The 26,022-nt window shown below is 41.3% G+C and overlaps 2 protein-coding genes across 5 annotated transcripts in view; both read left to right on the top strand.

Annotated features, from left to right (window-relative positions):
• The first annotated feature begins 5,483 nt into the window (after positions 1–5,483).
• septin5b (septin 5b) lies at positions 5,484–22,459 on the top strand. The gene is made up of 13 exons (XM_085464668.1): positions 5,484–5,746; positions 5,879–5,889; positions 8,641–8,731; positions 11,179–11,265; positions 11,397–11,520; positions 11,835–11,969; positions 12,052–12,169; positions 16,918–17,019; positions 17,270–17,366; positions 17,476–17,611; positions 18,218–18,320; positions 18,510–20,116; positions 21,215–22,459. Exons 1-12 carry the CDS (start codon positions 5,704–5,706, stop codon positions 18,570–18,572), a joined length of 1,110 nt encoding a protein of 369 aa, XP_085320794.1. The 5' UTR covers positions 5,484–5,703; the 3' UTR covers positions 18,573–20,116; positions 21,215–22,459.
• Positions 22,460–24,500: 2,041 nt separating this feature from the next.
• mctp1b (multiple C2 domains, transmembrane 1b) overlaps positions 24,501–26,022 on the top strand; it is a 40,998-nt gene continuing 39,476 nt past the window's right edge. For 2 of the 4 annotated variants that reach the window (XM_085464666.1, XM_085464665.1), the window contains exon 1: positions 24,501–25,183. In XM_085464666.1, coding sequence (XP_085320792.1) covers positions 24,689–25,183 — 495 coding nt within the window. In that variant the 5' untranslated portion in view covers positions 24,501–24,688. The remainder of the gene's footprint in view (positions 25,184–26,022) is intronic. The other 2 variants (XM_085464664.1, XM_085464662.1) reach the window with 1 other exon arrangement.

Here is a 26,022-nt window from a genome sequence, read left to right as displayed (position 1 = left end):
TGAGCGGGCGGAGGGAGGTTTTGAGTCCCCCCCGTTCTCTGCGGCCTGCTGGAGCGATGGGGTCTGGGAGGAGTTGGCCGTCCGATTGGGGTCTGGAATGTGGGCCTCCCTGCTGCTGCCGAGTCGGGGCAGTCTGCTTCTCTCCACCCCAGAGAAAAGGGTAACACTACCTGGGTCTGGGTGCAGTTTCCCCCTCCAGGGGCAAGGGTATCAAGACCTGGGGTATAGAGTACGCTTGGGGAGTGTGATTGTGTGTACAGTGTCTCTTCATGTCTGTCTCCACGTTGGTTGAGTGTTGAGTAAGTGCATATGAGAGCATGAGGGTGGGAATGGATGTTTGTATCTGTGTGTGCCTGTATGTCTGTGTCTATATGTCAGGTTGGGTATCAGACGCCACCTCTCTGGGCACATCTCAGGCCCTCCAAGGTTTGGAGGCCTTTCTCCCCCACGACTCCCCCTGCCAGTGGCAGACGCCCTCAGACATCAGTGCGTCGGTGGTTCTTTGTGTCCAGGGGTGGGCGTCCAGGTACACACCGGCTCACTCCTTGGTGGCTACTTGTCGGGGCCTGGAGCCTGGGGCTCGCTCGGGCCACTTCGGGGGTGGGGTGCCCTCGGCCTCTCGGCCTGGGGCTCGGTCACTCAGGCACAGCTGGCTGCTGGCGGAGCTCACGGGCATGTCACTGCAGTAAATCCGTTGGGCATCTTTCTTTGCCTTTAGACAATAATTCTGATGGCAAAAGAGCCAAACGGGACAGGCAAAAAAAAAAAATTGTCCAATGAGGGATAATAAAGGACATTTCTCTTCTATTTGATTCTATTCTTTCCTATGTGGCCCGTGAATCACACTATGGGAGTGGTTTCAGATGTTTCTGTGAGCTGTGTCCCCTTCAGCTGTATCTGCCAAGATTTGTTTGGATTTCCGGAGCCTTTATCTATCTCATCAGGTCATTTCCTATGTGTAACAGCACCATTTCCTGCCTCTGTGGAGCACCATCAGCGATTACAGAAAAACCAAACCGTTTCTCCCATTTTCACCTTTGTTTCTCTTTCTATTCATTTTCTTTTCTCCTACTTCTGTTTCTCTCTAATCTTGAAAGATTAAACATTGGTGTGACAAATTAAAAATTAGTCTGTCGCTGTTATTATCAGTGGTTAATCATGGTATTTTGACCCACCTAGTTCCTTTAGAGTGAGCAAGAAACAAAGCTAATTTCTGTATGACCCCCAACATGCTGACCGTAAATCTTAATAAAAAAATGTTCTTGGTATTCCTGCGTCATTTACAAGAAACAAATAAAACTGTTTGCTTCTTGTGGCTATCTCTCCCCTACTCTCTACTGATTCCATTGTCCACCTGCCAGAGAGAGGGCGAAAATACTTGTTCAGAACAATAAGTACTTCCTCCTGCAAAGCGGTTCGCTCAGCAGCATCAGAGGAATCAACAGAAAACATGTGTGATCAGCCATTGTACTGAGCTATGCTCCAGCCTTCCTGCATTAGCCTGTTTCCTAAAGTCGCCGTGTGACCTTGGACTGTAATTCTGTCTGTAAGGAAGAAACACGTATATGCTCACAAAGCTACATACAGTAAATATATGTTCCACCAGCACAAAAAGAAAAGGGAAAAAATGAAATGAACTTTGGTCATAACTTATACATAAATGTTCAGTCAGGGAAAAAATTATTTGAACACCTGCTGATTTTGTAATCAGTCTATATTACAGTAGTAGGTTTAGTTGAACAGTGAGAGACAGAACAAATGAATTTGCATTTTTATGAATGTAATAAGCATTTGATTTGCAAAATGTGCTTTAGTAGGGGAGACCGGGGATAGTTGTAACGTGGGTCAGTTGTAACACTTCAAATTTCTCCAATCAGGGCTAAGTTTCAAATGATGTGACTCATCCTGTGCATGCCCAATTCAGTTCTGCTATCACATGTGAAAAATCAGCACATTTTGTCAAAAACAGACAATTTAACACCAAAAAAAGTAATTTGTATGCCAAAAAGTAAGTTTTTCTACTTTATTTCAATTTCTAATAGCATTATCTGCTTTGCAGTTAAAGTCATCAAACTTAAATTATGTTATTTGTATGTCTATGGGGATATATTCTGTGTAGGTCTTTAGTGCTAATGTTTTAGCTGTTGGCTGTAATGTTAGCTAGTTCATGGCTATAGGAGTCTGGGTCAGTTGTAACAGCAACAGTCTGGGTTAGTTGTAACAATAATGCAGATGTTACAACTTACCACACTATTACTTTAACTTATATTAAACAAGTTGGGGCAACGACATCAGCAGAGAGAGGTTCACTGGTCGCTTTTGTATATGTGGTTAATGCCATTGGCAACACAATTCCTCCACTGTTTGTGTTCCCACACATACATTATGCAGACCTCTGTGTCAGAGATGGACCAGTAGGAAGTACTGGTAGTGGAAATAAATCAGGATGAGTGCAAGAAACAGATTCCCTCATCTTTCTGAAGCACTTTGCAAACCACACCAAGGTAAGCCATGATAAAAAGTAATGGAATTGCGATGCTGGTGAACAACTACATTTTTTCAGCTTCATTGTTATGTTCAAAATTGGTGCAAGAGTTGTAGGTTATAATGCCCACTGAGCCAATGAGGCCAAACTCAAGGAAGACCAACCAAAATTAATGAAATATTCAGTTGCAGAAAATTCCATAATTTGTCTTTTTTGGGGGGTTGGAATATGTTCAAAAGCTAGATTTCTGCATTCTGTCACACACACACAGCTACATAAATGGATGTAAGTGCATTCATGTGTTGAATAAACAAAGATTACATGTTAATATTTTGTTAGTACCCTTATTTCATTGTGTTACATTTTACCCCAGGATATGTTACAACTAACCCAGACTATGGGGTTAATTGTAACATTTCACTCTTTGTGTTTGAGACCATACCATGCAATGGGTAATTGTGCTGCAGAGAAAATAGCTGCACTATTTAATAGCAGAGACATGTAAATACTTTGCATTACATTTTGAATCCACTACCTTAAAAGAGCTTCAATTTACAGACAGAAATGTCAAAAATGTTACAACTATCCCCGGTCTCCCCTACTTGGTGGCAAGCCCTTTGTTGGGAATCACAGAGACGTGTCTTGTAGTTGACCACAAGTTTCGCACACATTCCACAAACTTCTGTGTGGAGGGACTGAGAGTTCGAGTTGCCAAACATCAACCATGAAACACTAATGACTTGGAGAGGATCTGCAAAGAGGTGTGGGACAAAATCCCCCCTGTGGCGCTCATGAAAATGCATTTTTCTGGATTTTTTAAATTGTTTTTTTGTTATTTTTCTCTCAGTAAGTATAGCTGTGACACCTGACGGTCACTTTAGGCAGTGCCCTATAAGCCATGCGAGCAGTTCAACAGTGCTTTTTGGGAACTGATTCAATTAATATAATAAAATCAATGTAAAGAACTGCCACACAGAACAACAGCATACTCATTCCACTTTGCATTTTAAATGAAAATGCCATTAAAATATAATTAAATGACTGTTTTAAACAAAAAAATGATTTTAATACAAAATGTATTTAAATTTCACTAAACATTAATACAGTTTCTGTGTTCAGTAGCAAACTTATCAGAGGTCTTAGTGGTGCACTTTCAGTTTAGAAGTGTGCGCTCTGTAATGGTGTTTTCATGGTATTTTCTTCAAGCAGGGATTAAATCACTGAGCTCTAGGTTATTATGTTGCATCTCTGACCTTAAGGTCAAAATGGTGATCCCCAGTCATTTAAATAATATACAGACACCCCTGGCACAGTAGATGATGAGTGCTAAAAATGAAATTAAAGAAAGGATAAAGCTAAACATATATTGTCAGTGCGCCCCAGGGTGGCTGTGGCTACAATGTAGCTTGCCATCACCAGTGTGTGAATGTGTGCGTGAATGGGTGGATGACTGGATATGTAAAGCACTTTGGGGTCCTTAGGGACTAGTAAAAAGTGCTATATAAATACAGGCCATTTACCATTTACCATTTACCATTTTCACTACAGTGGTAATCATTTTTCACTTAACTGAAATTCCTAGCATTTCATTAAAAAACAACCCTACAATAAATTACTCCACACTTGGATTTTTTTGTTAGCTTTCTCTCCAGCTGGTCAACCTTGCAGTGATAGGTTTGACCCTTTGAAAGCCTAAATCCTTTGAAAGCCTAAATCCCTGCGGCTGTGTCACCACAGCCGCTCACACTGCTCATGCGCAAACACGTAAACATCGGTGAAAAAGACGGCGCAGCACGGCTGTGCAGCGTGTGATCTGGACACAAGTGATGGAGGCACAACTTGTAGAACTTTGGAAAGCTCATCCGAGCCTTTTCGATGTGGCATCACAAAATTATCACGACCACAACAACCGTGAAAATAGTTGGATTTACACTGCTGCTCAATCACAGCTGCCTGATCATGTTTTTCATTAGCAATTTAGCAAAGTTGATGGTGGTGTGTCTGTGTGAGTGAAAGACAGAGAGAGCGAGCGACAGATTTTCTGTTATAACCTTCATGTTATGTTGGCACAGTGTGAGCACTCAGGTCGCATCAGAGCATCGGGCCGTATAGTGTGAGAGTACATCGTGACCTGCAAACTTCTAATCCCTGCGAGTCAATCGTGCAGTTTGAGCAGGAGCTGAATAACGTGACTGAAAAAAATCGCACAGTGTCTGCCCAGCTTTAGGTGTACTGTCATCCGAGACTTGCACCGCAGTGTCGGCGTTTGTTTCCCTGTTGGCCATGCTTGTTGTTGTGGTCATCTGTTGTCTTCCGGTATTTTCTCCGCAAGCGACCTTTCCTCGACCAATGAGATGAGCGGTAATCTGAATTGTCATACTCGAATTGTCATAAGTGTGCTGTCAGCTCATTGGTCACAAAGCAGGAGAGGGGCTGGGAATTATGTTTTCAAACAAAGCGTTAATTCCATTAAAAGTTATAGGCCACTTTTGATTCTCACTGTATTACGGGACAAAGTGCGTCCCTTATTAGCTCAATACGGGACGTGTACTTTTGTTTCTAAATACGGGACGATTCCGTTTTTTAAGGGACGGTTGGCAACCCTATTCATACCTGTTCAATATGCACATTCACACTCCTCCAAGCGAAAGATGCAAAGTAACTGTCACGTGATACCTGAGTCTGTTCGTCCAGTAATCAATTGTTTACTGGAGCTGCATTTTCTGTACTCATTTATCACACTGGCCGAAATGTGTAGCCAGTGTCACGTGACTGTGAGTCGCATGTGGGCACAGCAGAGCAGGCTGATCTGCTCACCTGCGCTTGACCCACAAAGGCAGCCTACTCTGCCGGACGTACCTATTAAAAGCAGGGGCACATCATCTCAAAATGTGGGTCAAGGGGACAAATGACAGTGGAATGGGGGACAGATGACATAGAAAGTGACGTTCTTTGCGCAATAATGGGGTTGTGGCGCCTCCCCCTGGGGTTTCACGTGAACTGCAATCCATTTTTTTCCTCTACACAATAAATATGCTGCAAACCTGCGGGAGAGAGAGTAGAACACGACGACAGAGGGTTTTATGTATTTTATGTCTTATGATTTCTTACTTCTGCACATGTCAGAGCTCGTGCTGAAGCCCTCCGCCCACTGAGCTACGGCTCAGACCCTCCTCTCTCATTCACTCCGGACGCATCTTCCACCAGCTGTGTCCAGCATGACTGCCGACAGCAGGTACAAGAGCCGCGCGCCCCAGACAGGTAAGCTTTCTCAGCAAGGCTGCTTAGTGGTGCCTCCATGACGCGCGTGAGCGTTTTAACGTGTGTTTGCTCGGATTCTCTCCTCCTGCCATCCCTGCCTCGTGTCTGATGGAATTTGGCTTCACGTCTCAGATGATGGAGAGGTAAGAGGCACACAGCAGATAAGTGTGTGTGTGTGTGTGTGTGTGTGTGTGTGTGTGTGTGTGTGTGTGTGTGTGTGTGTGTGTTTATATATACATGACTTACAAAATAAAAGCCCTATTCTGCGCAGCACCTGCACGGGTGAAATGCTGTAGTATTTCCTGACGCTTCTTCCTGTCTTAAAGATCAGTGGCATATGCAGCAACGACGCTGCATATTACAGGTCAGCAGTAACAGAGACCCCACTTCTGCATGGGTGCCTCCAGAATTTTTTCACAGAGTGGGGAAAAATAACATAAATAATATAGGGCAGTCTTGGCAGGGAGGGGGGCAGTTTGTAACATCTGCACACATCTGCTCTGCTGGACAGCTCTGTGAACACTTTTGGTCTTTTATGCTGGTCTGGTCATCATCTCATTGAGTCCAGCTTCTCAGTATTTGGGCCTTTTTCTTTCTTTCATTGGCAGGGCTGTCAAAGTTTTTAATAAAAATTAAAATGTTTCAGTAATGAGTCAGTCTGTTTAGTCCAGTGACGTCTCCACATCTTGGGCTTTTCCAAGTCTTAAAGATCCCGAGTTAATCCTGAGTGATGTGAAACAGAAAAAAAACAAAAACCAAACCCTTGCACTAAGAAGCTAGAATTACAGAGGTTTTGCCATTTCTGCTTAGAAAACATCCTGTACAACTGGATTAGCTAATTATTTCAGCTAACTATGGTGGTAGTGAATTGAAAAGTTATTTCAGTTTCTTCCCCTTTAACCCACCTTTGTTTAGAGTGCCCCTTGTATAGATAAGTTTTGACAGCATGTGGGTCTAGCGTCTGTGCTCATCCAGAGCTGTGTGACTGAGATGACCATATTAGGAATATCCAGCCCAATCTCCGAACTTGGAAAAATCATCCTATATTGTTCAAACCTCCTTTTTCTAACACACAGTCAATGAAAAGTAAATTAGCTTAAAGGAGGATGTTATGGAGCATCTGGAGGATGAATTCAGTATGAGATAAAGAACAATTTTTATGACCTAGGAATCAAGTTCATTTTTTAGTGTCCAAGCATGAGAGCATAGAGCTAATTTGAGTGGACTACATCCTTAGTCACAAGTCAGAAGATGTGTGTTTTTTTGTAACAAGCTGTTCAAAGCTGAAAAATAGTTAACATAGATGATTTGGATGAAAATTTCATAACATAATCAATGAATTCAACTCCAAAAATGTTTCTTATCACTTTATGTTAGTCTCTTTAGCCACTGTAATATGTTACTGTGAAATTTGGTGCAGTTTGGTAAATGACTGCTTTTCAGAGATTCAGGGAACATTTTTGTAGCATAACGACCTGATACTCAGCCAAAGAGTTGCAGTGATGACAAGTTTATTTACACTATGCACACGAGCACAGTGATTTTCACAGGCCAACAGTGTCTGGCTTATCATCCTGTCTCTCTGTTACTGCTTCCTGCTTACGGCTCAGCACCCCTCTCCAGCATCTACTGTTAGGAGGAAGTAGGAGTCGTGAAATCCCACAATTACTTCCAGGTGTATGTTGACCAGCCTCCCCTAGCCATGCCCCCTGAACTGCCGCTACACCCCTCCCCTGCAGCTGATATTTTCACAAAAAGATATTCTGACAGCTCTTACATACAGCATCCACTCTTCACTCTTTATTTTCAGATTTATATTTACAAAATCCCACGAGTGGTTAATAATTGATTTTTTTTGCCTTCATCCTGCTTCACTGTTTTCTGCTGTGGTGCCATGTTGGACAGCAGCGCTGAGGCTGAGTCAGAGCAGCCGACACAGACGCAGCAGTCTGCATCTCTGTATTTTATGATCTGTGTGTGGGTGTGACTTACAAACACATTCACAGACAAACTGTCAATATGCAAGCAAAACAGTAACACACACACACACACACACACACACACACACACACACACACACACACACACACACACACACACAGAAACATTCTCCATTCTCCAACTTCAGAACCACCTCTGCTCAGTAACACAGCTAATGCACTGTGTATAAGATTTGATATTAAAAGCTTGTAATATCCTCAGATGAAAACATTTGGAGAAAATCTAATGTATGATGGGAGAGCCTGGATTTATATTTGACCTGCTACTGAGTTCATATCAGAGACATCTGTCTCTTTCAAGCCTCTGTTTGAAGGTTCTTGTTCCTTTTCACCCATCTTTCCAGATACGTGTATGCCTCTGCACTGTACACTCTCTCCACCCCCTCCTGTTGTGAAACAACTGCCTGCTATACTGTATTATGAATACTTGGAGATTTTGCACGTATAATAAGACAAGCTACAGTTTGTTCATGTAAATGGGGGATCTTATTTACACACAGATGTCAGTCATGGAGTTCCACAGGGTTCTATGCTGGGGCCATTTCTGTTTTGCTTTATACATGCTTCCCTAAGGAAGTATCAATAAAAGTCATAGCATACATATTTGTTGCTATGCAAATGATACCCAACTTTATCTTTCTATGAAGCTAGATGACATATACCGACTAGTTAAACTATAGGCATATCTTTAAGACATAAAGCATATTGTACTCGTTATTGCCCGAGAAAGATGTTTAAGCCTTTAAATTAAAGCTGAAAAATCTGCACTTCAATCACATCTTGTTTGTTTGAGTTGAAATCCACTGTGTTGGTGTACACAGGTGGTTCTTTGTCAACCAAAGTTTCTGGGTTAACCACTGCTGCTTTGTTTTCTATCTGTGTGGTTGTTTCCAGGAAAAAGAATATGTTGGTTTTGCCACACTGCCCAACCAGTTGCACAGGAAGTCAGTGAAAAAAGGCTTTGACTTCACACTCTTGGTTGCAGGTACGAGGTTTAAAAGGACACAACTTTGTCATGCACCAAAAGTGTCAAACCAAGACAGGATGTCATTACATCAAACTTTCACATTACACTTTCTGCACAGCCTGTTTAAATATGAATTGCCATCTAACAAGCTACATATTATAGGCAAAAGGTTAACAGTAGTCTGTCACATTTTATTTAAAAACTTTGACTAGTTAGTATATATGTGGTCAAAGGAGCTTGCAAAGAAAAGCGTCTGGACTTCTTTAAGTTGCTTGAAGACGTTTCACCTCTCATCTGAGAAGCTTCTTCAGTTCTAAGGTCAAATGGTGGGGAGTCCCAGATTTAAACCTAGTGGGAGTATCCCCCCAAAGAGGGACAAAAGGACCCCCTGATGATCCTCTAATCGCCTGAGCCAAGGTGTGAAATTGCCACCATTTGACCTTAGAACTGAAGAAGCTTCTCGGATGAGAGGTGAAACGTCTTCAAGCAACTTAAAGAAGTCCAGACGCTTTTCTTTGCAAGCTCCTTTGACTACGATGACCTGGATCCTGGATGACTGAGAACCTTCACAGACCTAGTATATATGTGGGCATTTCAGAATATGTCCATCAACATATCAGGGCCAGAACTCACGGCCATCAAAGTTCATGTGAGGTATCATGCACATTGTTGTGGGAGCTTGGTGTAGTAACAGCTTGTTTTTTATTGCTAGCAGTAAGTCAGACTCATTCCCAGTGGTACTGGACTCCACCAAGACTGTCTTCTGTCACCAGTTCTGTTCATCATTTTCAGGTGCAGCCAAGAGGTAGAGGATGTTGGGTTTTGTGGTCTTAATATATCATCTCGACTTATTGGAGATGATGTAGTTCTGTTGGCTTCATTGAACCATGACCTCAGCTTGCACTTGAGAGACTTGCAGCTGAGTGTGAACTGCTGGAATAAGAAGTAGCAGCTTCAAGCGTAAGGCCATCGTTCTAAACTGGAAAAAGGTGGAAAGCTCCCTCTCGGTTGGGGATGAGTTGCTGTTCTTTTCTCAGGGTCTTGTTCATGAGTGAGGTAATGTGGATTGAAGACTGACAGATTGATTGGTGTATCTTCTGCAGTCTGTTGTGGTGATCAATCTACATTTTTACCCATGGCCACAAGCTCAGGGTGGTGAAGAGTAGAAAGAAAGAGATTATGACTACAAGCAGTAGAAAACATCAAAAAGTATATTTGCTCAGCATTAGACAGAGAAGTTGCTACTCCTCCACATTGAAAGGAAATAAGCAAAGTGCTTCAGGTATCTAATGAGAATGCCTCCTGGGCGCCTTATAGACTAGGTGTTGATCCATGTTATCCATGTTGCATGGATATCTGACCCACAGTCCTGTTATTAAGGACAGAGGGAAATTGATATTGCCTGTTAAGGAATAGCTTTGGAGATTACCTGATCAGTTGAGAAATAAATGCTCAATGTGTGTATCGCACAGACTGCAAATAAAAGATGGCTATTGCATTTTTTGGAACCAGAAATGGCCTTATTTGGATAACAGGCTCTTAAGTGCTAGCTTATCAGCTAATGCTAGCAAACTTCAATAGCCACCTGCATCCATAAACTATATGGCTGCAACCCCCTGACGATAAATGATATTTAATGGCAAGTAACTGAGTAATAAAACAGAAAAGTTAATTAATACAAATCTTTTGCTAAAGCCCTTGAGTTAAGGCTGAGAGATTGCACTTCAATTATATGCTGGATATGCTTGTGTGATTTAACTATCACTTTGGTAATGTGCAGACACACACCAAAATTGGAATGGAAATCGAGAACCGGCTCTTGTAAAGAACCAGTACCCAGTAGTTCAATTTCTTGGAATTGCTAGTCTGTTTGCCTATCGAGCCCGCTTATTGATTCTACTTGTACATGCACTACAATCAACTGAGTTCAGTTTTGTGCTGAAGGAGGTAATAGTGGTGCAGGCTGAGGAAAAGCTGAGGGAATGCTGACCCCAGCCCAGCAACCAGACTGTGAACTTCAAAAGGTAACAACATACTGATGAGCAGTCGGACTGCATCCTCTGTTTCTACCTGTTTATGTTTCTAAGGTGGAATCACCGTAGTGATCACTTTAAAGTGTCTTTCTGCTGGTTTTTATATTTGCTTTGTGCTATTGACTTTGTTCATACCTACATTCTAAGAGAAAGATCATGCGTGTGTCCTCATTAGGGTAGGGATTTGTTTTGGTGTGCGAGACTATTTGAGGGGTAGATGAGCTGCAAAAAGCGTTGCTGTAAACATGTCAAATCGCAGATTCAAGCACCAGAAATTTCAGTCTTCACAACAATTGGCCCAGATAATCTTTATCCGAGCCACACTAATTAATAACACAAGTTTTACTCCCTTGCTTTAACTGACAATAAAATTAGTTTCCATGTGACAGTGAGCATGTTACACTGATGTAATGATCAATATGTATCCTACAGGTGAGTCTGGCCTAGGTAAATCCACTCTGGTGAACAGCCTTTTCCTCACTGATCTTCATAAAGACAGAAAGCTGCTCAACGCTGAAGGTGAGTGACTAATCTATCAGACGTCTTCACACCATTCTTCTTGTTTCTTTCATCAGTTATACAGTGACTACAGAGTCATTGTATAACTCTCTGGTTTAATATCCATATCTGTTTGTTGTTTTGCCCCGAAGAGCGCATCAGTCAGACAGTGGAAATCACAAAGCACACTGTGGACATTGAGGAAAAGGGGGTGAAATTGAAACTTACAGTTGTGGACACCCCAGGATTTGGAGATGCTGTCAACAACACGGCGTGGTAAGGGTTGAGTTTGTACCGAACAAGATGAGCATGGTGATAAACATCAAATGGAAGAAGCCCTCTTATTTTTCTAAGTAAAGTGGACTTTACTTATTAAGTAAAGTCCACGTAGACTCTCCTTTCATATGGTCAGATTGTCTGCTTTGGACCATGTTTGAGTGAATGAACTGGGTAAGCTAGCTCAGACAGACACAAACCTGCTATTACTGTAAGCTAAGCAAACCACCTTCGAGATCAAAATGACTCTTTAGAAAAGTAGATCAGTTTTTTAGCAAAACATGTAAATATGCAAATATGCCGTTATTTTCTAGCTGGAGGCCCATTACAGATTATATCGACCAGCAGTTTGAACAGTACTTCAGAGATGAGAGCGGACTCAACAGGAAGAACATCCAGGACAACAGAGTGCACTGCTGCCTCTACTTCATACCCCCATTCGGACATGGGTAATATATATATATTTTCTTACACACACATATGCACACATGTATCGTACACAGATTCAGGGAAGTTCGTATCTTCCTGCAGGCTTCATCCTGTTGATATAGAGTTCATGAAGGCCCTGCAGGATAAAGTTAATGTGGTTCCTCTCATCGCTAAAGCTGACTGCCTCACTCCCTTTGAGATAAAGAAACTCAAAGAAAGGGTAAGATCATAAAGACACATGATTTCACTGCAATTATGACAGCTTTATATGTGGAAAATAAAAAGTGAATTTATGCTGAAGTATTTTCACTGTAAAATAAATGAAAAGTCCCAAATTAATGTGAATGCTGTTTAAAAATTCACATTACTGAGATCCTTAACTAGCACTTAACCAATTCTGCATACTTCATGTTACAGACAAATTAATGGAGAAATCTTTCAATCCTCTTTAAATCCACCCTAACTTATAAGTTACAGTTTAAGTTTTCTGAAGAGTTTCGTTTTTCATGGCATTTTCCCCACCACTGCATGATGTCATTACCTACTGTAAAACAAAATTAAAAACATGATACACAACCTGAATAGGTAATAAAGCAATAGACCTTTCAGCCCAATTCTACTTTTTCTGAATAATCCATCATACAAAATGTAATCAAATGAAAAAGTCTCTTTTTAAAACTTGTTTTATTAGTTTTAATCCTTTAACCTTATGCACATTATCCAGCTGCCTCCCTCTTCCCGCTCCACCACAACCACCCACACATGCAGGGCCTTGGAGTAGGGGTATGTCACCAGGGTGCAGAGGAAGCTACCCCCCCCCCCCCCCCCCCCCTCTGTCCCCTTCTGGCTGCCTCTGCCTCAATTTTATCCCACAACTTAGACATTCACATTACTCACACTCTCATAACACATACATATAGGATCTTGGGGGTGGGCACAATCACGGAGTCCAAATTACCATCAGGGTGTACACCTCACCCCTGGCGTCGTTGCCCACCTCTCAATTTTAAATACACGTAGACATTGAGGGCTATCAGGAGGGGCTATGCGCTTACCTGCTGCTCCTTGGCAGGTAGCTCCATGCCCTCCTGGGTTTTAATTGCACCTTAGAACACACATGCATCAACACTACAATGAGCGGGTGGAGGGAGGTTTGGAGTCTTCTCTCACCCCCGTTCTCTGCGGCCTGCTGGAGCGGGAGGGCTAGGAGGAGGAGTTGGCCGTCCGACTGCGGTCTGGAGTGTGGGGCCTCCCTGCTGCTGCGGAGTCGGGTGGTCTGCCTCTCCCCACCGCAGGGAAAAGGGTAACACCACCTGGGTCTGGGTGCAGTTCCCCCCTCCAGGGGCAAGGGTACCTAGACCCGGTTTGTAGAGTACGCTTGGGGAGTGTGATCGTGTGTACAGCGTCTCTTTATGTCTGTCTCCACGTTGGTTGAGTGTGGAGTAAGTGCATATGAGAGCATGAGGGTGGGGATGGATGTTTGTATCTGTGTGTGCCTGTATTTCTGTGTCTATATGTCAGGCTGGGTATCAGACGCCACCTCTCTGGGCACATCTCAGGCCCTCCAAGGTTTGGAGGCCTATCTCCCCCACCACTTCCCCTGCCGGTGGCGGACTCCCTTGGATATCGGTGCATTGTAGGTTCTTTGTGGGATGGGCGTCCGGGTACACACCGGCTCACTCCTTGGCGGCCGCTTATCGGGGCCTGGAGCCTGGGGCTCGCTCGGGCCACTTCGGAGGTGGGGTGCCCCCGGCCTGGGGCTCGGTCACTCAGGCGCAGCTGGCTGCCGGCGGAGCTCACGGGCGCGTCACTGCAACCCCCCCTGGCTTCTGCTCCGCGGCTGCTGAGTGAGCCCTCATCTGGGACTCTCCTCATCTCTTTCTGGGACAGTGGCGCGGCTGCCCCTCTGTTGGTCTTCCTTGGTCTCTTGTGTTCTGGGGGCCTCTGGATGTTTGGAGTTTTGATCTCCTCCATACCTGCTTCATGCCCTGGAGGACGGGGCTGTGGCTCCCCCACACCCTCTAGCACAGAGGTGTCAAACTCTGGCCCGCGGGCCACATTTGGCCCGCAGCCTAATGACATTTGGCCCGCAAAGCCATACCAAATTACTATTGGAGCAGGCCTACTGGTATTATACAGCTAATATATATATTGTTTAGTATTAAGCTTTGCTTGTTCCATATTCAGTTTTTCAGCAAAACTTGTTTGAGTCCATAAGAAAAGATTCATTCTTATATCTAGAGGAAGAATTTTTTTTTTTCAATAAATATTAATGTTAGCCCGCGACTTTGTTCCAGTTTAGAATTTTGGCCCACTGGCCCATTTGAGTTTGACACCCCTGCTCTAGCATATCATTACATGAAGGAACCTTTTAAAAACAAGCGCGTCCATGCTCACAGGTGTACACACGGGTGATCACACCCACAAACTACACCCTTTTTGGCTCCTACCTCAAAGCACACTGTGTTCTGTTGATCTTATGTGCTGCACAATAATGTTTAATATTTAGTATTTACTGTCATATTCCCATATATCATTGTGATGTTGTTTATTCTATTACTCTTGTTTTCTTCTGCTTGTTTTCTTTTTTCTTTCTCAACAGGTGATCCAGGTGATCGATATATGTATTTTTTTTCTCTGCTTATTCTGTTGGTTTTTGTTTTTTGCCCTTCTCCCCCGTCCCTCTTCTCAGCTGTTTTTCTTTCCCTCTTTCTTTCTCCCCTTCTTTCCCCCAGTCAAGTCTGTCCCGTATTCAGCAAATGAAAATAAAATAAACAATAAAAGGTGAATCAAATGGACCATTACGGCAAGGCTGGGATGGTCAATTTGGTAAAGTAAATCCGTTGGGCATCTTTCTTCGCCTTTAGACAATAATTCTGATGGCAAAAGAGCCAAACGGGACAGGCAAAAAACAAAACAAAAACAAAAACAAAAAACCTTATGCACATTGCATCAAGCAAAAATTAAATTATATGCAACAGTCTTTGACTTGAAGAAATTTGTTTAACATTTAAACCTATTTTCTGCATATTCCAGCACATAAAATAAAATAATGTTTTGTGTTTTACTTGCATCTTTCAAATAGATGCAAGTAAAACGCAGTAGAAAATAAATAAAATCAAAGACTCTGCGGCTCTGAGTCCTGTCGCTCTATTTTCTATTTTCTTAATCTATTTTCACCTGTTTAGCAGTCGTGGAGCCAGTGGAGGTTTGCCCGGTGCTGCAGCGGTCATGTCAGTGGGAGTATCCGGGGGTCTCTCTGTGAATTTCACATTCCCGTGGCAGCGTGCTCAGTACTTGCTCAGTTTTTTCGCTGTAAAAAGAAATTTTCTTCCCACGCAGTGAACAGTGGACGCTAATGTTTTTGACACTTTTTACAGAGTCAAACTCAAAGTAATGTCAGCACTTAAGCTTTAAATGCTGCACGGTCGTACTCTCTCCGCACTCTATATATTATCCATTGTTGATCTACACACGTCTGTTACCACGACCGTCGCTTACGTCATTATCATGAGACACTCTCACTAACAAAATCACGGTTCAGTAACGCAGTGACACAGCGTGCTTATGGGAAAGTAACAGTAATTTAATTACTTTTTTTGCAATAGTAATCCCTTTCACATCCATAAATAAACTTTACAAACATGAAAACTGAGTTAATGGAATTTATTCCTCCACTGCATGATGACATCACCTGCTCTAAGAGGATGGAGAATGATTAAAAAAATGTCTTTCTCTTTCCTTTACACAAATGTAAGCAAATTAAGATTATGTCTGTGAAGGTTCTCAGTCACCCAGGTCATCGTAGTCTTCCTTAGACTACAAATTAAGATTAGTTTGTGTATGTTTTTTTATTTTGTTTAGCACATTTTCAGGTTTTGGTACTCTCGTTTTTTACACTTAAGCTGGCTGATCTTTTGGTAATCTTATGCAATTAAGCTTATTCTGCAAGTTGAGCTTTGAATATTTCAAATATTTTTAAACCTTTCAGGCAAAATCTTCACATTTTCAGCATTCACATTGCATTTTCACTAGGAGATGCTTTTGCTAGTATTATGGCACTGTAATTTTAATGGAGACCAAATATCAACCAAAAACCTAAGAAAAACACACATAAATGTTAAATAAACTGATGTAAAGTATATATTAAATACATAACAAAAAGGAAGTGACATGATTGAGCTCTGTGTTAACCTCATGGCCTCCTCTTTGACATATTTTGTGTTTTTCTCATCTGTTCTGACTATTCTGAGTGTCACTCAACCGATGCAACCCTGTTACCCACATTATCAAAAGAATACAAATTTATTTGAACATTTACTTCCTTTATTTATGTGACAGTCCACAGCTAGCATCTTTCTGAAACAATACACATTTTTTTAGCCTAGTGCTAGCATTGCATTATAATATTGTAAGCATAGGAATTAAACAAATATTAAATTGTTAAAAACATATAAAGTACTATTAAACAACATTTCTGTGGCCCTGAATACAAAATTACTCAAAGAAACAGTATTCGTGAAGATATGTATAATCTACGTAGCAAAATAATCAACAATTTCCTAAACAAAATTTTTCAAATTTACTTTTTTATTGGTATTGGGTGCTGCAAGCATAGCACGCAACAGCTACACTGTCTCATAAAAGTGTACCTTTGATGTCTGAGCTGGAAAAATCTTTGTTGTTTTTGATGATTTATTATTTGTTTTTTCTAATACATAACAAAAAATGATAAAATAAAGGATCCATTTTTGTCTCATTTAGCCTAAATTGTGGTCCAGTTCTGTGATGACATGCAAATCTTTTGAAGCTCTTTTTAGCGCAGGATGATTCATACATCTCTCTAAAGCCTTCATATACAGTACAGAAGGGCACTGACTTCTTGCTAAATTTTCTCATTCTGTGGGCGTATGTATGTGTGTGGTTCTGCTGCTATCCATCACATCTCATATGTGTTTTTTCTTCCAGGTGAGGGAAGAGATCGATAAATATGGGATAAAGATCTATCAGTTCCCTCACTGTGACTCGGATGAGGATGAAGAGTTCAAGCAGCAAGATAAAGAGCTGAAGGTGAGCAGGATTCACATTGAATATGTCCAAAACAGCGTCTTTAATTTCCTTCTTTATGGTTTTCTATTTTCAGATGATAGCTGCAACTAACCCCTGCTTCAATACAATCTTACTTCTAGCTGAATAAAAACATGAAATTGAAAACATTTATTTGGAATGAAGTACCACTAAATAAAACAGTAGTATTTGTACTTTTATTCTGACATTAGGAATCTGAATCTTTCCTCTGTGGCTGCTGCTTGTGATGCAGGAGAGCACGCCGTTTGCTGTGATTGGTAGCAACACTGTGGTAGAAGCTCGAGGTCATAGAGTGAGAGGGAGAGTCTACCCCTGGGGCATTGTGGAGGGTAAGCAGCTCTAAACTGGAGGTTGCAGCTGTGCGGCTGTCTTTCCCAATTCTGATTGGCCAACAGTCTGTCTGGATTCACCCTCACGTTCATCCTGTCCTGCGTGCAGTGGAGAACCCGTCTCACTGCGACTTTGTGAAGCTGAGAACCATGCTGATAAGAACCCACATGCACGACCTGAAGGACATCACCAGTGACTGTCACTATGAGAACTACAGGGCACAGTGCATCCAGAACATGACGAGGTGTGAACCTGACAAAACCTACACATGGTCACAAAACATGGTCAATTATGAGTAAAACTGAGATATGGAGAACAAAACCAGGGCGATTAGTAGATCTTTGACATATTCAAAAAGTATGTGACAAAAAGTTCATTTCATTACATTACACTTCTTAAGACCATGATTTTCTTGTAATTTTTTAAAGTTTTCTTGAGCAGTAGGTATATATGTATATTCCAAATGTGAGTATACATTTTTACTTAATAACACAACATTTATTTTTAATCTCATAATTTTGTGTCATTAGTTGCGTAGCCAAATTATGTGACTTTATTACTAAGTCAAAAGTTTGACTTGTTATCTCATCAATTTTACTTTGTAGCCTTGGTTTCTGTTTGCATTTGAATCTACCATCATAATAATTCAAATGAAGTTATTATCAGATAACAATCCTGTTAGTAAAGGCTTTAACACTTTGTGCTTCCATTGCAGACAGAAGAACGAGTTAGCTCATTTTCCTGTCTTGCTGACAAAAAAATCCAGTGTTACTGTGATGGATGACTGCGAAACAAATGGAAGCCGGCAGCCTGTTGTTCTCATCCCTCATGTTTATGTGTCCTGTTACAGTAAGATGAATGCAGATAAGCGTGTGGAGAGCCCCAACCCGATTCTGCCACTGTCTACACCAGATATTGAGGCTGAGAAGCTTATCAAGACGAAAGATGAAGAAGTGAGTGTCAAAAACACGACTCTGTGACTCTGTGATATACCTCAGATGCTCAATAATACATTACAGTGGGTGTTATATAAGCAAGACACTGATGTGAATTGATGACCCATATGTGTTATTATGTAAGCTGTCTTTCATGCTCCTCTTGCTCCCCTGTCTCTGTCTTGTGTTTATCTGGTGTGTCTGTAGCTGAGGAGGATGCAGCAGATGCTTCAGAAGATGCAGCAGCAGATGCATGAACAGGAACTGTGACTCCGCTCTCCCACAGCATCTCTGTCCCTTTATATCTTTATTTAGATGGCAGTGATCCCTCACCGATGCCATGTTTTTAGGGGTTGAGATGAAAAATTCTTCAGTGTCAATATTTCACCTAATTCTTTAAACTCTGGTCACAAAAAATATAGTAGATGAATGACAGCATGATGTTTTTGCCGTTTGATAAAGTACAGTCATTAGCCAAGTGAGTCATGTTAAACAATAGGGAGTAGCTTGCACTTTGTTATTTTTAGACCACAGGCTTAGGGATGGTTAGTTTACTTGAAATGCTCCATGTATGCCCTCAATGAATTAAGTAGTTTATTCACTGATTGTTTGTACTGTACTTGTGGACTGACAAACAGCTGGAACAGCTGCTGGTAATATAATAACAATACTAATAATACTTATTCTGAATGTGGGGTTTTCCTACAATGGTCAGATGATACAGTGAGTGGAACTGAAATGCTGACTGGAGAAACACACTGCTCTTTGAGGTTTAATATCTGCTTAATCAGGCTTAATATAATCAGTGTCCTGATCAGGACTCAGGATCAGGAGTAGTCTAATAACTTATTTCCCATAATACTGAAATTATAATATAAAGTACTTTGTATTTGAGTGGACATGCTGATGTTTTTAAATGGGTTTCTATTAAACCCAGAGATGGTTGGGTGGGGTATTACACATCAAGACTCTTCTGCATTGGCTGAACTTTTCTAACCTGGTGGTGCATCCATATTTTATATAATGTACAGTTAATAAGCACATTACAGTCTCCTACACATCTGTCTGCAGTTGTCTTGCATTGTGAATAATCTAGGCATTTATGAGTAGGAAGAGTAACGTGCAACCTAAAAAGATATCAATCCTAAAAAGTCAAAGGGAACCTATTTTGTTTCAGTGCTGTTATAGTGTTCGATGTTCACACAACTGATTTTATTTATTTAAACATGGCCAGAGGCTCACATGAGCTCTGGTTTTGGCTCTGCATGATGTCAGTGAGAGTGGGTCTTCATAATGTGGTCATCTGGCGCACACAGACGTGAGTACAGAACCACCTCCTACCTGGCCTAGCTGTAGAAAAATAAAAGTAAAGCTGGAAATGAGCAAAATAGGCTCTCTTTAAGGGTTGCCTGGTAAACAAGATAATGCCAAAATGCTTTTTAAATCCATGTATTTAAAGGGGGCATAACTTTTTATGTTGTTATTTTTTTTAAGAATATTTGGTATTTCTACAAACTCACACAAAGAAAAATAAAACCATCTTCATGACATTCACAATGAATGATCAGCGTTGGTCTGCAGCATCAAAACAGGTGAAGCAGTTCCACTGTTTGGCAAAAAGATATACCTGAATGAGCCAACAGAGCCACAAGCAGAGCATGCTGTTCATGCAGTCCTCGTAGTTTGTTGTATGTAACAAATGTTACAATTAGTTTAATCAAATACCAAGTGGCCACTACTATAGAGGGGTAGTCATAAATTGACTTTAAGACCAACTTGAATCCAGTAAGACAAAATCACTTGTGGGTTACCAGGTGTAGGGCTGCTCAATTAATCGAATTTTAATCACGATTACGATCTGGGCTTTCAACGATCATTAAAAATGACTGAGCCGATTATTAGCCCCTCCCTCATTTATTAATATTGTCGGGCATAAACCGGTCCGTGGCGCAAAAAAGGTTGGAGACCGCTGATTAAGAGGACCCGAGGGAAGCTCAGAAAGCTAAGCAGAAGTTATTTGGAGAGTGACTGCCGTTGGTTGAAAAGAGTTAAAAAAAAAAAAAAAACTTCAGTGGTGTTGCACACTATTTTATATTATTTTTTTAAAGTCATTGTTAACCCTTTAAAGCCGGTCAGAGCAGCACGCTCCGTTTTGCGTAACTATTTTTAAATCCCTGTAGCGCAATAATTTGTTTTGCATATGAAACCGGAGGAGTTGTACTTACATCTGATGCCATCAGCTTGTCCTCGGTCACGGTTTCCTTCCACATAAAGCTTTGCAAAAACTGCATAAAAAGCGCTTGCAGGAACAAAAGCATAATATTCCAGAAACACGCTTTGCCGATCCATCAGCTGTTCGTAACACTTCCCACAGTGAAATGATGCACATGCTGTTTTCTTTGCAAATTTGCATCATAGGATTGTTTTTTGTTTTTCCTGCAGTATATAAAAATTGCTGTATCTCCAAAATAAAACTATGAAGACACTCAAAATAAATTTCCTGTGGTGGGAAACTATTTTTTGCAACTTTATTGTATTTAAAGTTTTGAGGGATAAACCTCTTAAATTTCTCCAAGTAGAAATATATGTAAACAAAACAAAAGCGATTTTCAATTTTTTTTGTAGTTTATTGCACTTTTTTGCAATTTATGTAATTACTATGCACTTAATGCATACATATTATTAAAATATGGGCTATAACAGTTGTATTGATGTATAGCAACTTGAAATGCTCCCACAAATGGCACTACAGCATGTAAAAAAAATAAATAAAAATAATATAAGCTCTGGTGGACTTGGTTCTATAGTAGGTCTTAAAGGGTTAAATAAATATCGTCAAATAATCGTGATCTCAATTTCAGTGAAAATAATCGTGATTATCATTTTTGCCATAATCGAGCAGCCCTAACCAGGTGTATATTTCATGTTGCCTTTTTGCATTTCAGTGCAAGATAGTTTCTGTTTTATATACAACAGGACTGTTGCAATATCAGATTTCTATTTCATGATTGCTGTGGTAACAAAAAAGTTGCAATATCTATCATAATAATAACAGTAATGGTAATAATAATTACAGCAATAATACTATCAGTCAGATTCATCTGGAACTTTGTTTTATGTATGCATTTAAAGTCAAAATAAATATACATCGAGCTGATGAGACTTTTACTGAAACTGTACAAAAACAATAAAAAGCCATCATATCAGAGCTCTACACTCTTTTTGCAACATGTTCATCAGAGATTTTACATTATAAGGAAGATATATGGAACGAAAGTTTGGAATACTGAAATCTCCACACAAGATTAAAAATCAGCTTGTATATGTTACCATAAATCATTAACATGTAACTCTAATTTATGACAGATGAACACTGTTTCAGTGTGTTTGGCTGTGTAAAAAGATGAAAACAATATGGGAAAAGGGTCAAAGAAATCCCAACAGAATCAACGCTTTGTTTCTCACCAACAGAATATAGTTATAATAAAAACATATATGTTGGTAAACATCAGTCTTTTCAATCCAAAAAGCTATTGTCGTTATTTAAAAAAATCACAGATCAAATGTTACCTGCAGGATAAGACAAGTGATGGCGAACCTTCCAGTGCGAGGAATAATATAAACATTAAAGGAAGAAGGCTCAGTCAGAGTACTTCTTTAAACCAAGCGTCTTTGGCTATAAGTCCTCAACTGAGGATTTAATTTTATGCAAATTGTTTTGGATTTAGAGGAACGCTGTGTTGTTTGGCTTTTTGTGTCTGTTGTTCATCAGTTACTTTTTCTGTTTATATGGATCTTTTGACAACTATTTACTACAACTATGATATTGTCATATGTGCAACAATGACACAGTATTTTAGTTTTAATTTCATGGTTAAATGGCGACATCCTCACTGTGTAAGAAACATTGATGCTTACCATATTACGGATGTTATTTTATGGACTGTCATGTCAGAGGTTTTGAAAATGCTTTAGAGAATATTTCCTGAATTAAAATTGTTCTACATCCCATATTTGTAACATACTAGCTTTATTATGTGGTGATGATACAGTTTTCTTTATAACATAGCCCTTTTCAGGAACAGCGTAACATAGTGATTTGCAGTATAACAAGGCCATAATAGGTACAAATAAAACAATTCTTTTGTGTAAAATTCTTTTGTGTCCGTCTTCTTATTTTACCATGTGTCTGTTATTGCAGACACATGAACTAACTGGCATGCAGTCTGTTTCTGTTTCTGTTGCTCTTTCTCCATACTTTAAACTTTTTCAGCTCAACCAACATCTGGACCCCCTTCGGTTCACTTACCAGCAGTGCTCTGGAGTTAAGGAAACCATCATCTACCTGCTCAATCATGTCTACCTCCATCTAGACCAGCTGGCAAGCACTGTGAGGGTTGTGTTTTTTTACTTTTCCAGTGCATTCAGTACCATCAGGCCTGAAAGCGATGGAGGTACATGCCTCTCACATGTCCTGGATTGTTGATTACCTGACAGGAAAATCACAACATGTGCGCTTTCAGCATTGTGTGTCTCACAAGGTGATCAGCAACATTGGGCGACCACAAGGGACTGTCCTCTCCCCTTTATTATTCTCCCTCTACACCGAGGACTACAGTCGCTGAACAGAGCCCTTCAATCTTCAGAAGTTTTCTGATGACTCTACAGTGGTTGGATGCATTGGTGACGGTGATGAGACAGAGTACTGGACTGTGGTTTACTGCTTTGTTACATGGTGCGAGCAGAATCATCTGCAGCGTGACAAAGACCAAGGAATCTATTGTGGACATTCGGAGGACCAGGAAACCTGTCACCCTGTTTCAATCCAGGTGGTCGATTTGGGCATTGTGGAGGACTATAACTACCTCAGAGTACACACTGATAATAACCTGGACTGAATTTAAAAAACCCTGGACACTGCAGGAAAGGCCAGAGTCCTCTCTATTTTGTGAAGCAGCTGAGGTCTTTTAACATCTGTCAGACAATGTTCAGGATTTTCTATGAGTCTGTTGTGGCCAGAGCCATCCTGCATGCTGTTGCATGCTGGGGAAGCCGGTTGAGGGTCGCAGATGCCAACAGATTCAATAAACTGACCTGCAAGGCCAGTAATGTTATGGGGACGGAGCTGGACTTCCTTACGGTGGTATCGGGGAGGTGAACGCTGTCCAAGATAAGGACAATGCTGGACAATACCTCCCAACCAATTCCTGATGTGCTGGCCAGTCACAGGAGCATGCTCAGTGAGAGACTAAGATTAGTGCACCACTGGACGACATAGGAACCTATTTTGACAAATTGCTGCCCCTCCCTGAGCCTGGTTCTGCCAGAGGTTGGTTCCAGTTTAAATTGAGTTTTCCTTTCCCACTGTTGCCAAAGTGCTTGTCTGAGGGTCATTTGATTGTTTGGGTTTCTCTGTATTATTGTAGGGTCTCCTTACAGTATTAAGTGGCTTTAGGTAACTGTTGTTGTGATCTGGTGATATATAAAAGGAAGTGAATTGAACTGAAATTGAAATCCATCAAACAAATTTAGATCCTGAAGATGTTTCTTTGCCATTTAAACTTTCATAACGACATGCACTAAAGTCAGGGTTCATGGATGCTTTTTCATCATTTGTTGCTTCATTGCCAACTTTCTTTTGGCACAAGACGAATGTCCCTTTTATCCAGCTGCTTTAGCAGCTTGTGTCTGGTGCTCATCCTGAGGACACCCACTGATCTCGTCGTCTTATCCAAAAAGAGTAATAGGCGTCGTAAACCAGGCTGGTTATTATTTATACTATTACACTGACCCACTGTTTCTAAGGTCCCGTAAAATGAATTTTAATAATTTGATTTCTTTTAAAATAATGCAAATAATGTTCAAAGAAAAAGTTTAAGTTACTCCCAGACTGTGTACAAAGGTTTTTTTCAGTGCAGGAGAGTAAATAATGTAATTTCACTGTATAAAAAGCAAAGAGACTAAATAAAAATATATATTTCTGCTGGGGTTATATATTTTGAGGGTTACGTGTGAGAATATTGTAGCTCATCTCTTTGTTGATGAGGTCTAAACATTTATTTTTCATATACAGTTATATACTTTGTCAATGAAAGACTGGTGTGCAGTTAAACTTTCGTACTACAAATTATCTAAAGTTTAATGGTAAACTGATCTTATTGGTAGACTGTTTGATGGTGCAGGGTAAGGGGCACTACGTCATTAGTTTCAGGTCTTCAGATGAGCTACGCACAGCCCTGTTGGCTGGAGGAAGTATTTCCGTGCTTTTGGGTACAGGTTTCGGCGCGTTTGCAGCCGTCTGATGCGGCGAAATAGTACAAACGGGGTATTTCAGTGGTCCTGTCCACCGATGTGACAGCCTGCCGGAGCTCCGAGTAGAGGCGGGAATGGAGCGGAGCGAGGCGGACGAGAATGAGAGCAGTTCATCCCAACAAAACACGATGTGGAAACAGCTTCAAGCCAAAGCCAAGCCGCTGCTCAGCCCCAAGCTGGGCGCCAGAGAGCCAGAAGACAAGAAGGAGCGAGGCATGTGGATGTTCAAGAAGATGAAGCGGAAGGAAAATGTCGTCCTGGACCGGGTAATCTCCTCCTCGCAGCCCGACCTGCTCTTCTCCTCTCCGGATGATGTGGACATTAAGGAGGCACAGCTCTGCGGCAAAGCAGTCGGCCGGGACAAGCTGCAGTTTTCGATCAAGCACAAGTCCACCAGCCCAAACAAACCCACGGTGTCTCAGCTGGTGCAGTCCCACCACAAGAGCTCCTCTCTGGGGTCTGCGTGCCTGGAGAGGCTGGCCGAGCCTCCGGACGGCGATGGCGGGGGCGACGCAGCAACAGCTGCCGCAGCGGAGAAGACACATCTGGAGAGCAGTGAGGATCAGCTGGTGAGCTCCTGCCTCGATGATTTGGGTTTTCAAATGAATATATGTCTGAGAGAGCCAGTTCTGTAACTATTAGATTAGCCCTCATTCATACTGGCAGGTTAACTATCACAAGTTTTGAGTGTGTGAGCGGAAACAAGCAAGTACATGACAAGATTTGTAACGCGATAAGTGTCAAATGGCATATGCGTCAAAATCTGATAGGTTAACAGATAATGACAAAATAAAAAACTGTTCCGTGATCTCCATTTTACATCACATTACTGTGTTTTAAGTAGTTAAGAGTAGTCATTGTATAAAGTATTTAATTATTGTGTGGTATTCTTATCAGAGAGAGCCCTACCCAGCCAACGTGTGTATATGGGCCCCACCTGGTTTTTGCTTGGGCTGGATGGGTACCATGTGGGCATGGGCTCAAACTGGGCTTTTTGTATGGGGCCTACTTGGGTTTTTCACATTAAACCCATATGGGCAATCCCAAGTGGGCACTTTTAGTAGGTCCTAGCTGGGTCAAACATGGGAAACACTTAACTTGGTCCAAAATGGGAAACACACGTAGGACCCACTTGGGTTTTCCACCTGGGATAGACATGGGCAAACACAGTAATTTAAGGATAGGCTGTTGTTGTGTGCCCCAGGTTGGGCAAAGTGAGGTAATCAATATATTTTTTAGCACTGATGACACAGGTGGGGCCCACCTAATCAAACTATATGGTTGTGGATGTGGATGGTTATAACCATCAGAGTACGAAGAAGCACCAAGCAATCACAGGGTACAAGAACTCCCCTTTAACAGGAAGAGATCTCAGGAGATTTAGTTGGTTGAGGGTGAGGGAAAGACA

This window comes from Copadichromis virginalis, linkage group LG7, assembly GCF_057382275.1.
Source record: "Copadichromis virginalis isolate Kocher_CV1m ecotype Utaka linkage group LG7, C_Virginalis_male_GT1.1, whole genome shotgun sequence".
NCBI lineage: Eukaryota > Metazoa > Chordata > Actinopteri > Cichliformes > Cichlidae > Copadichromis > Copadichromis virginalis.
Note: the sequence above shows the minus strand (reverse complement) of the source record. Positions and strands in the feature narration are given on the sequence as shown.

What these genes read in the sequence shown, in the direction of transcription:
- septin5b (XM_085464668.1), top strand. Translation starts at nt 5,704, where the DNA reads ATGACTGCCGACAGCAGGTACAAGAGCCGCGCGCCCCAGACAG. An exon ending in GCTGTCAACAACACGGCGTG is followed by an intron (nt 11,521 to 11,834) that starts GTAAGGGTTGAG and finishes GTTATTTTCTAG; the next exon opens with CTGGAGGCCCATTACAGATT. An exon ending in ATACCCCCATTCGGACATGG is followed by an intron (nt 11,970 to 12,051) that starts GTAATATATATA and finishes ATCTTCCTGCAG; the next exon opens with GCTTCATCCTGTTGATATAG.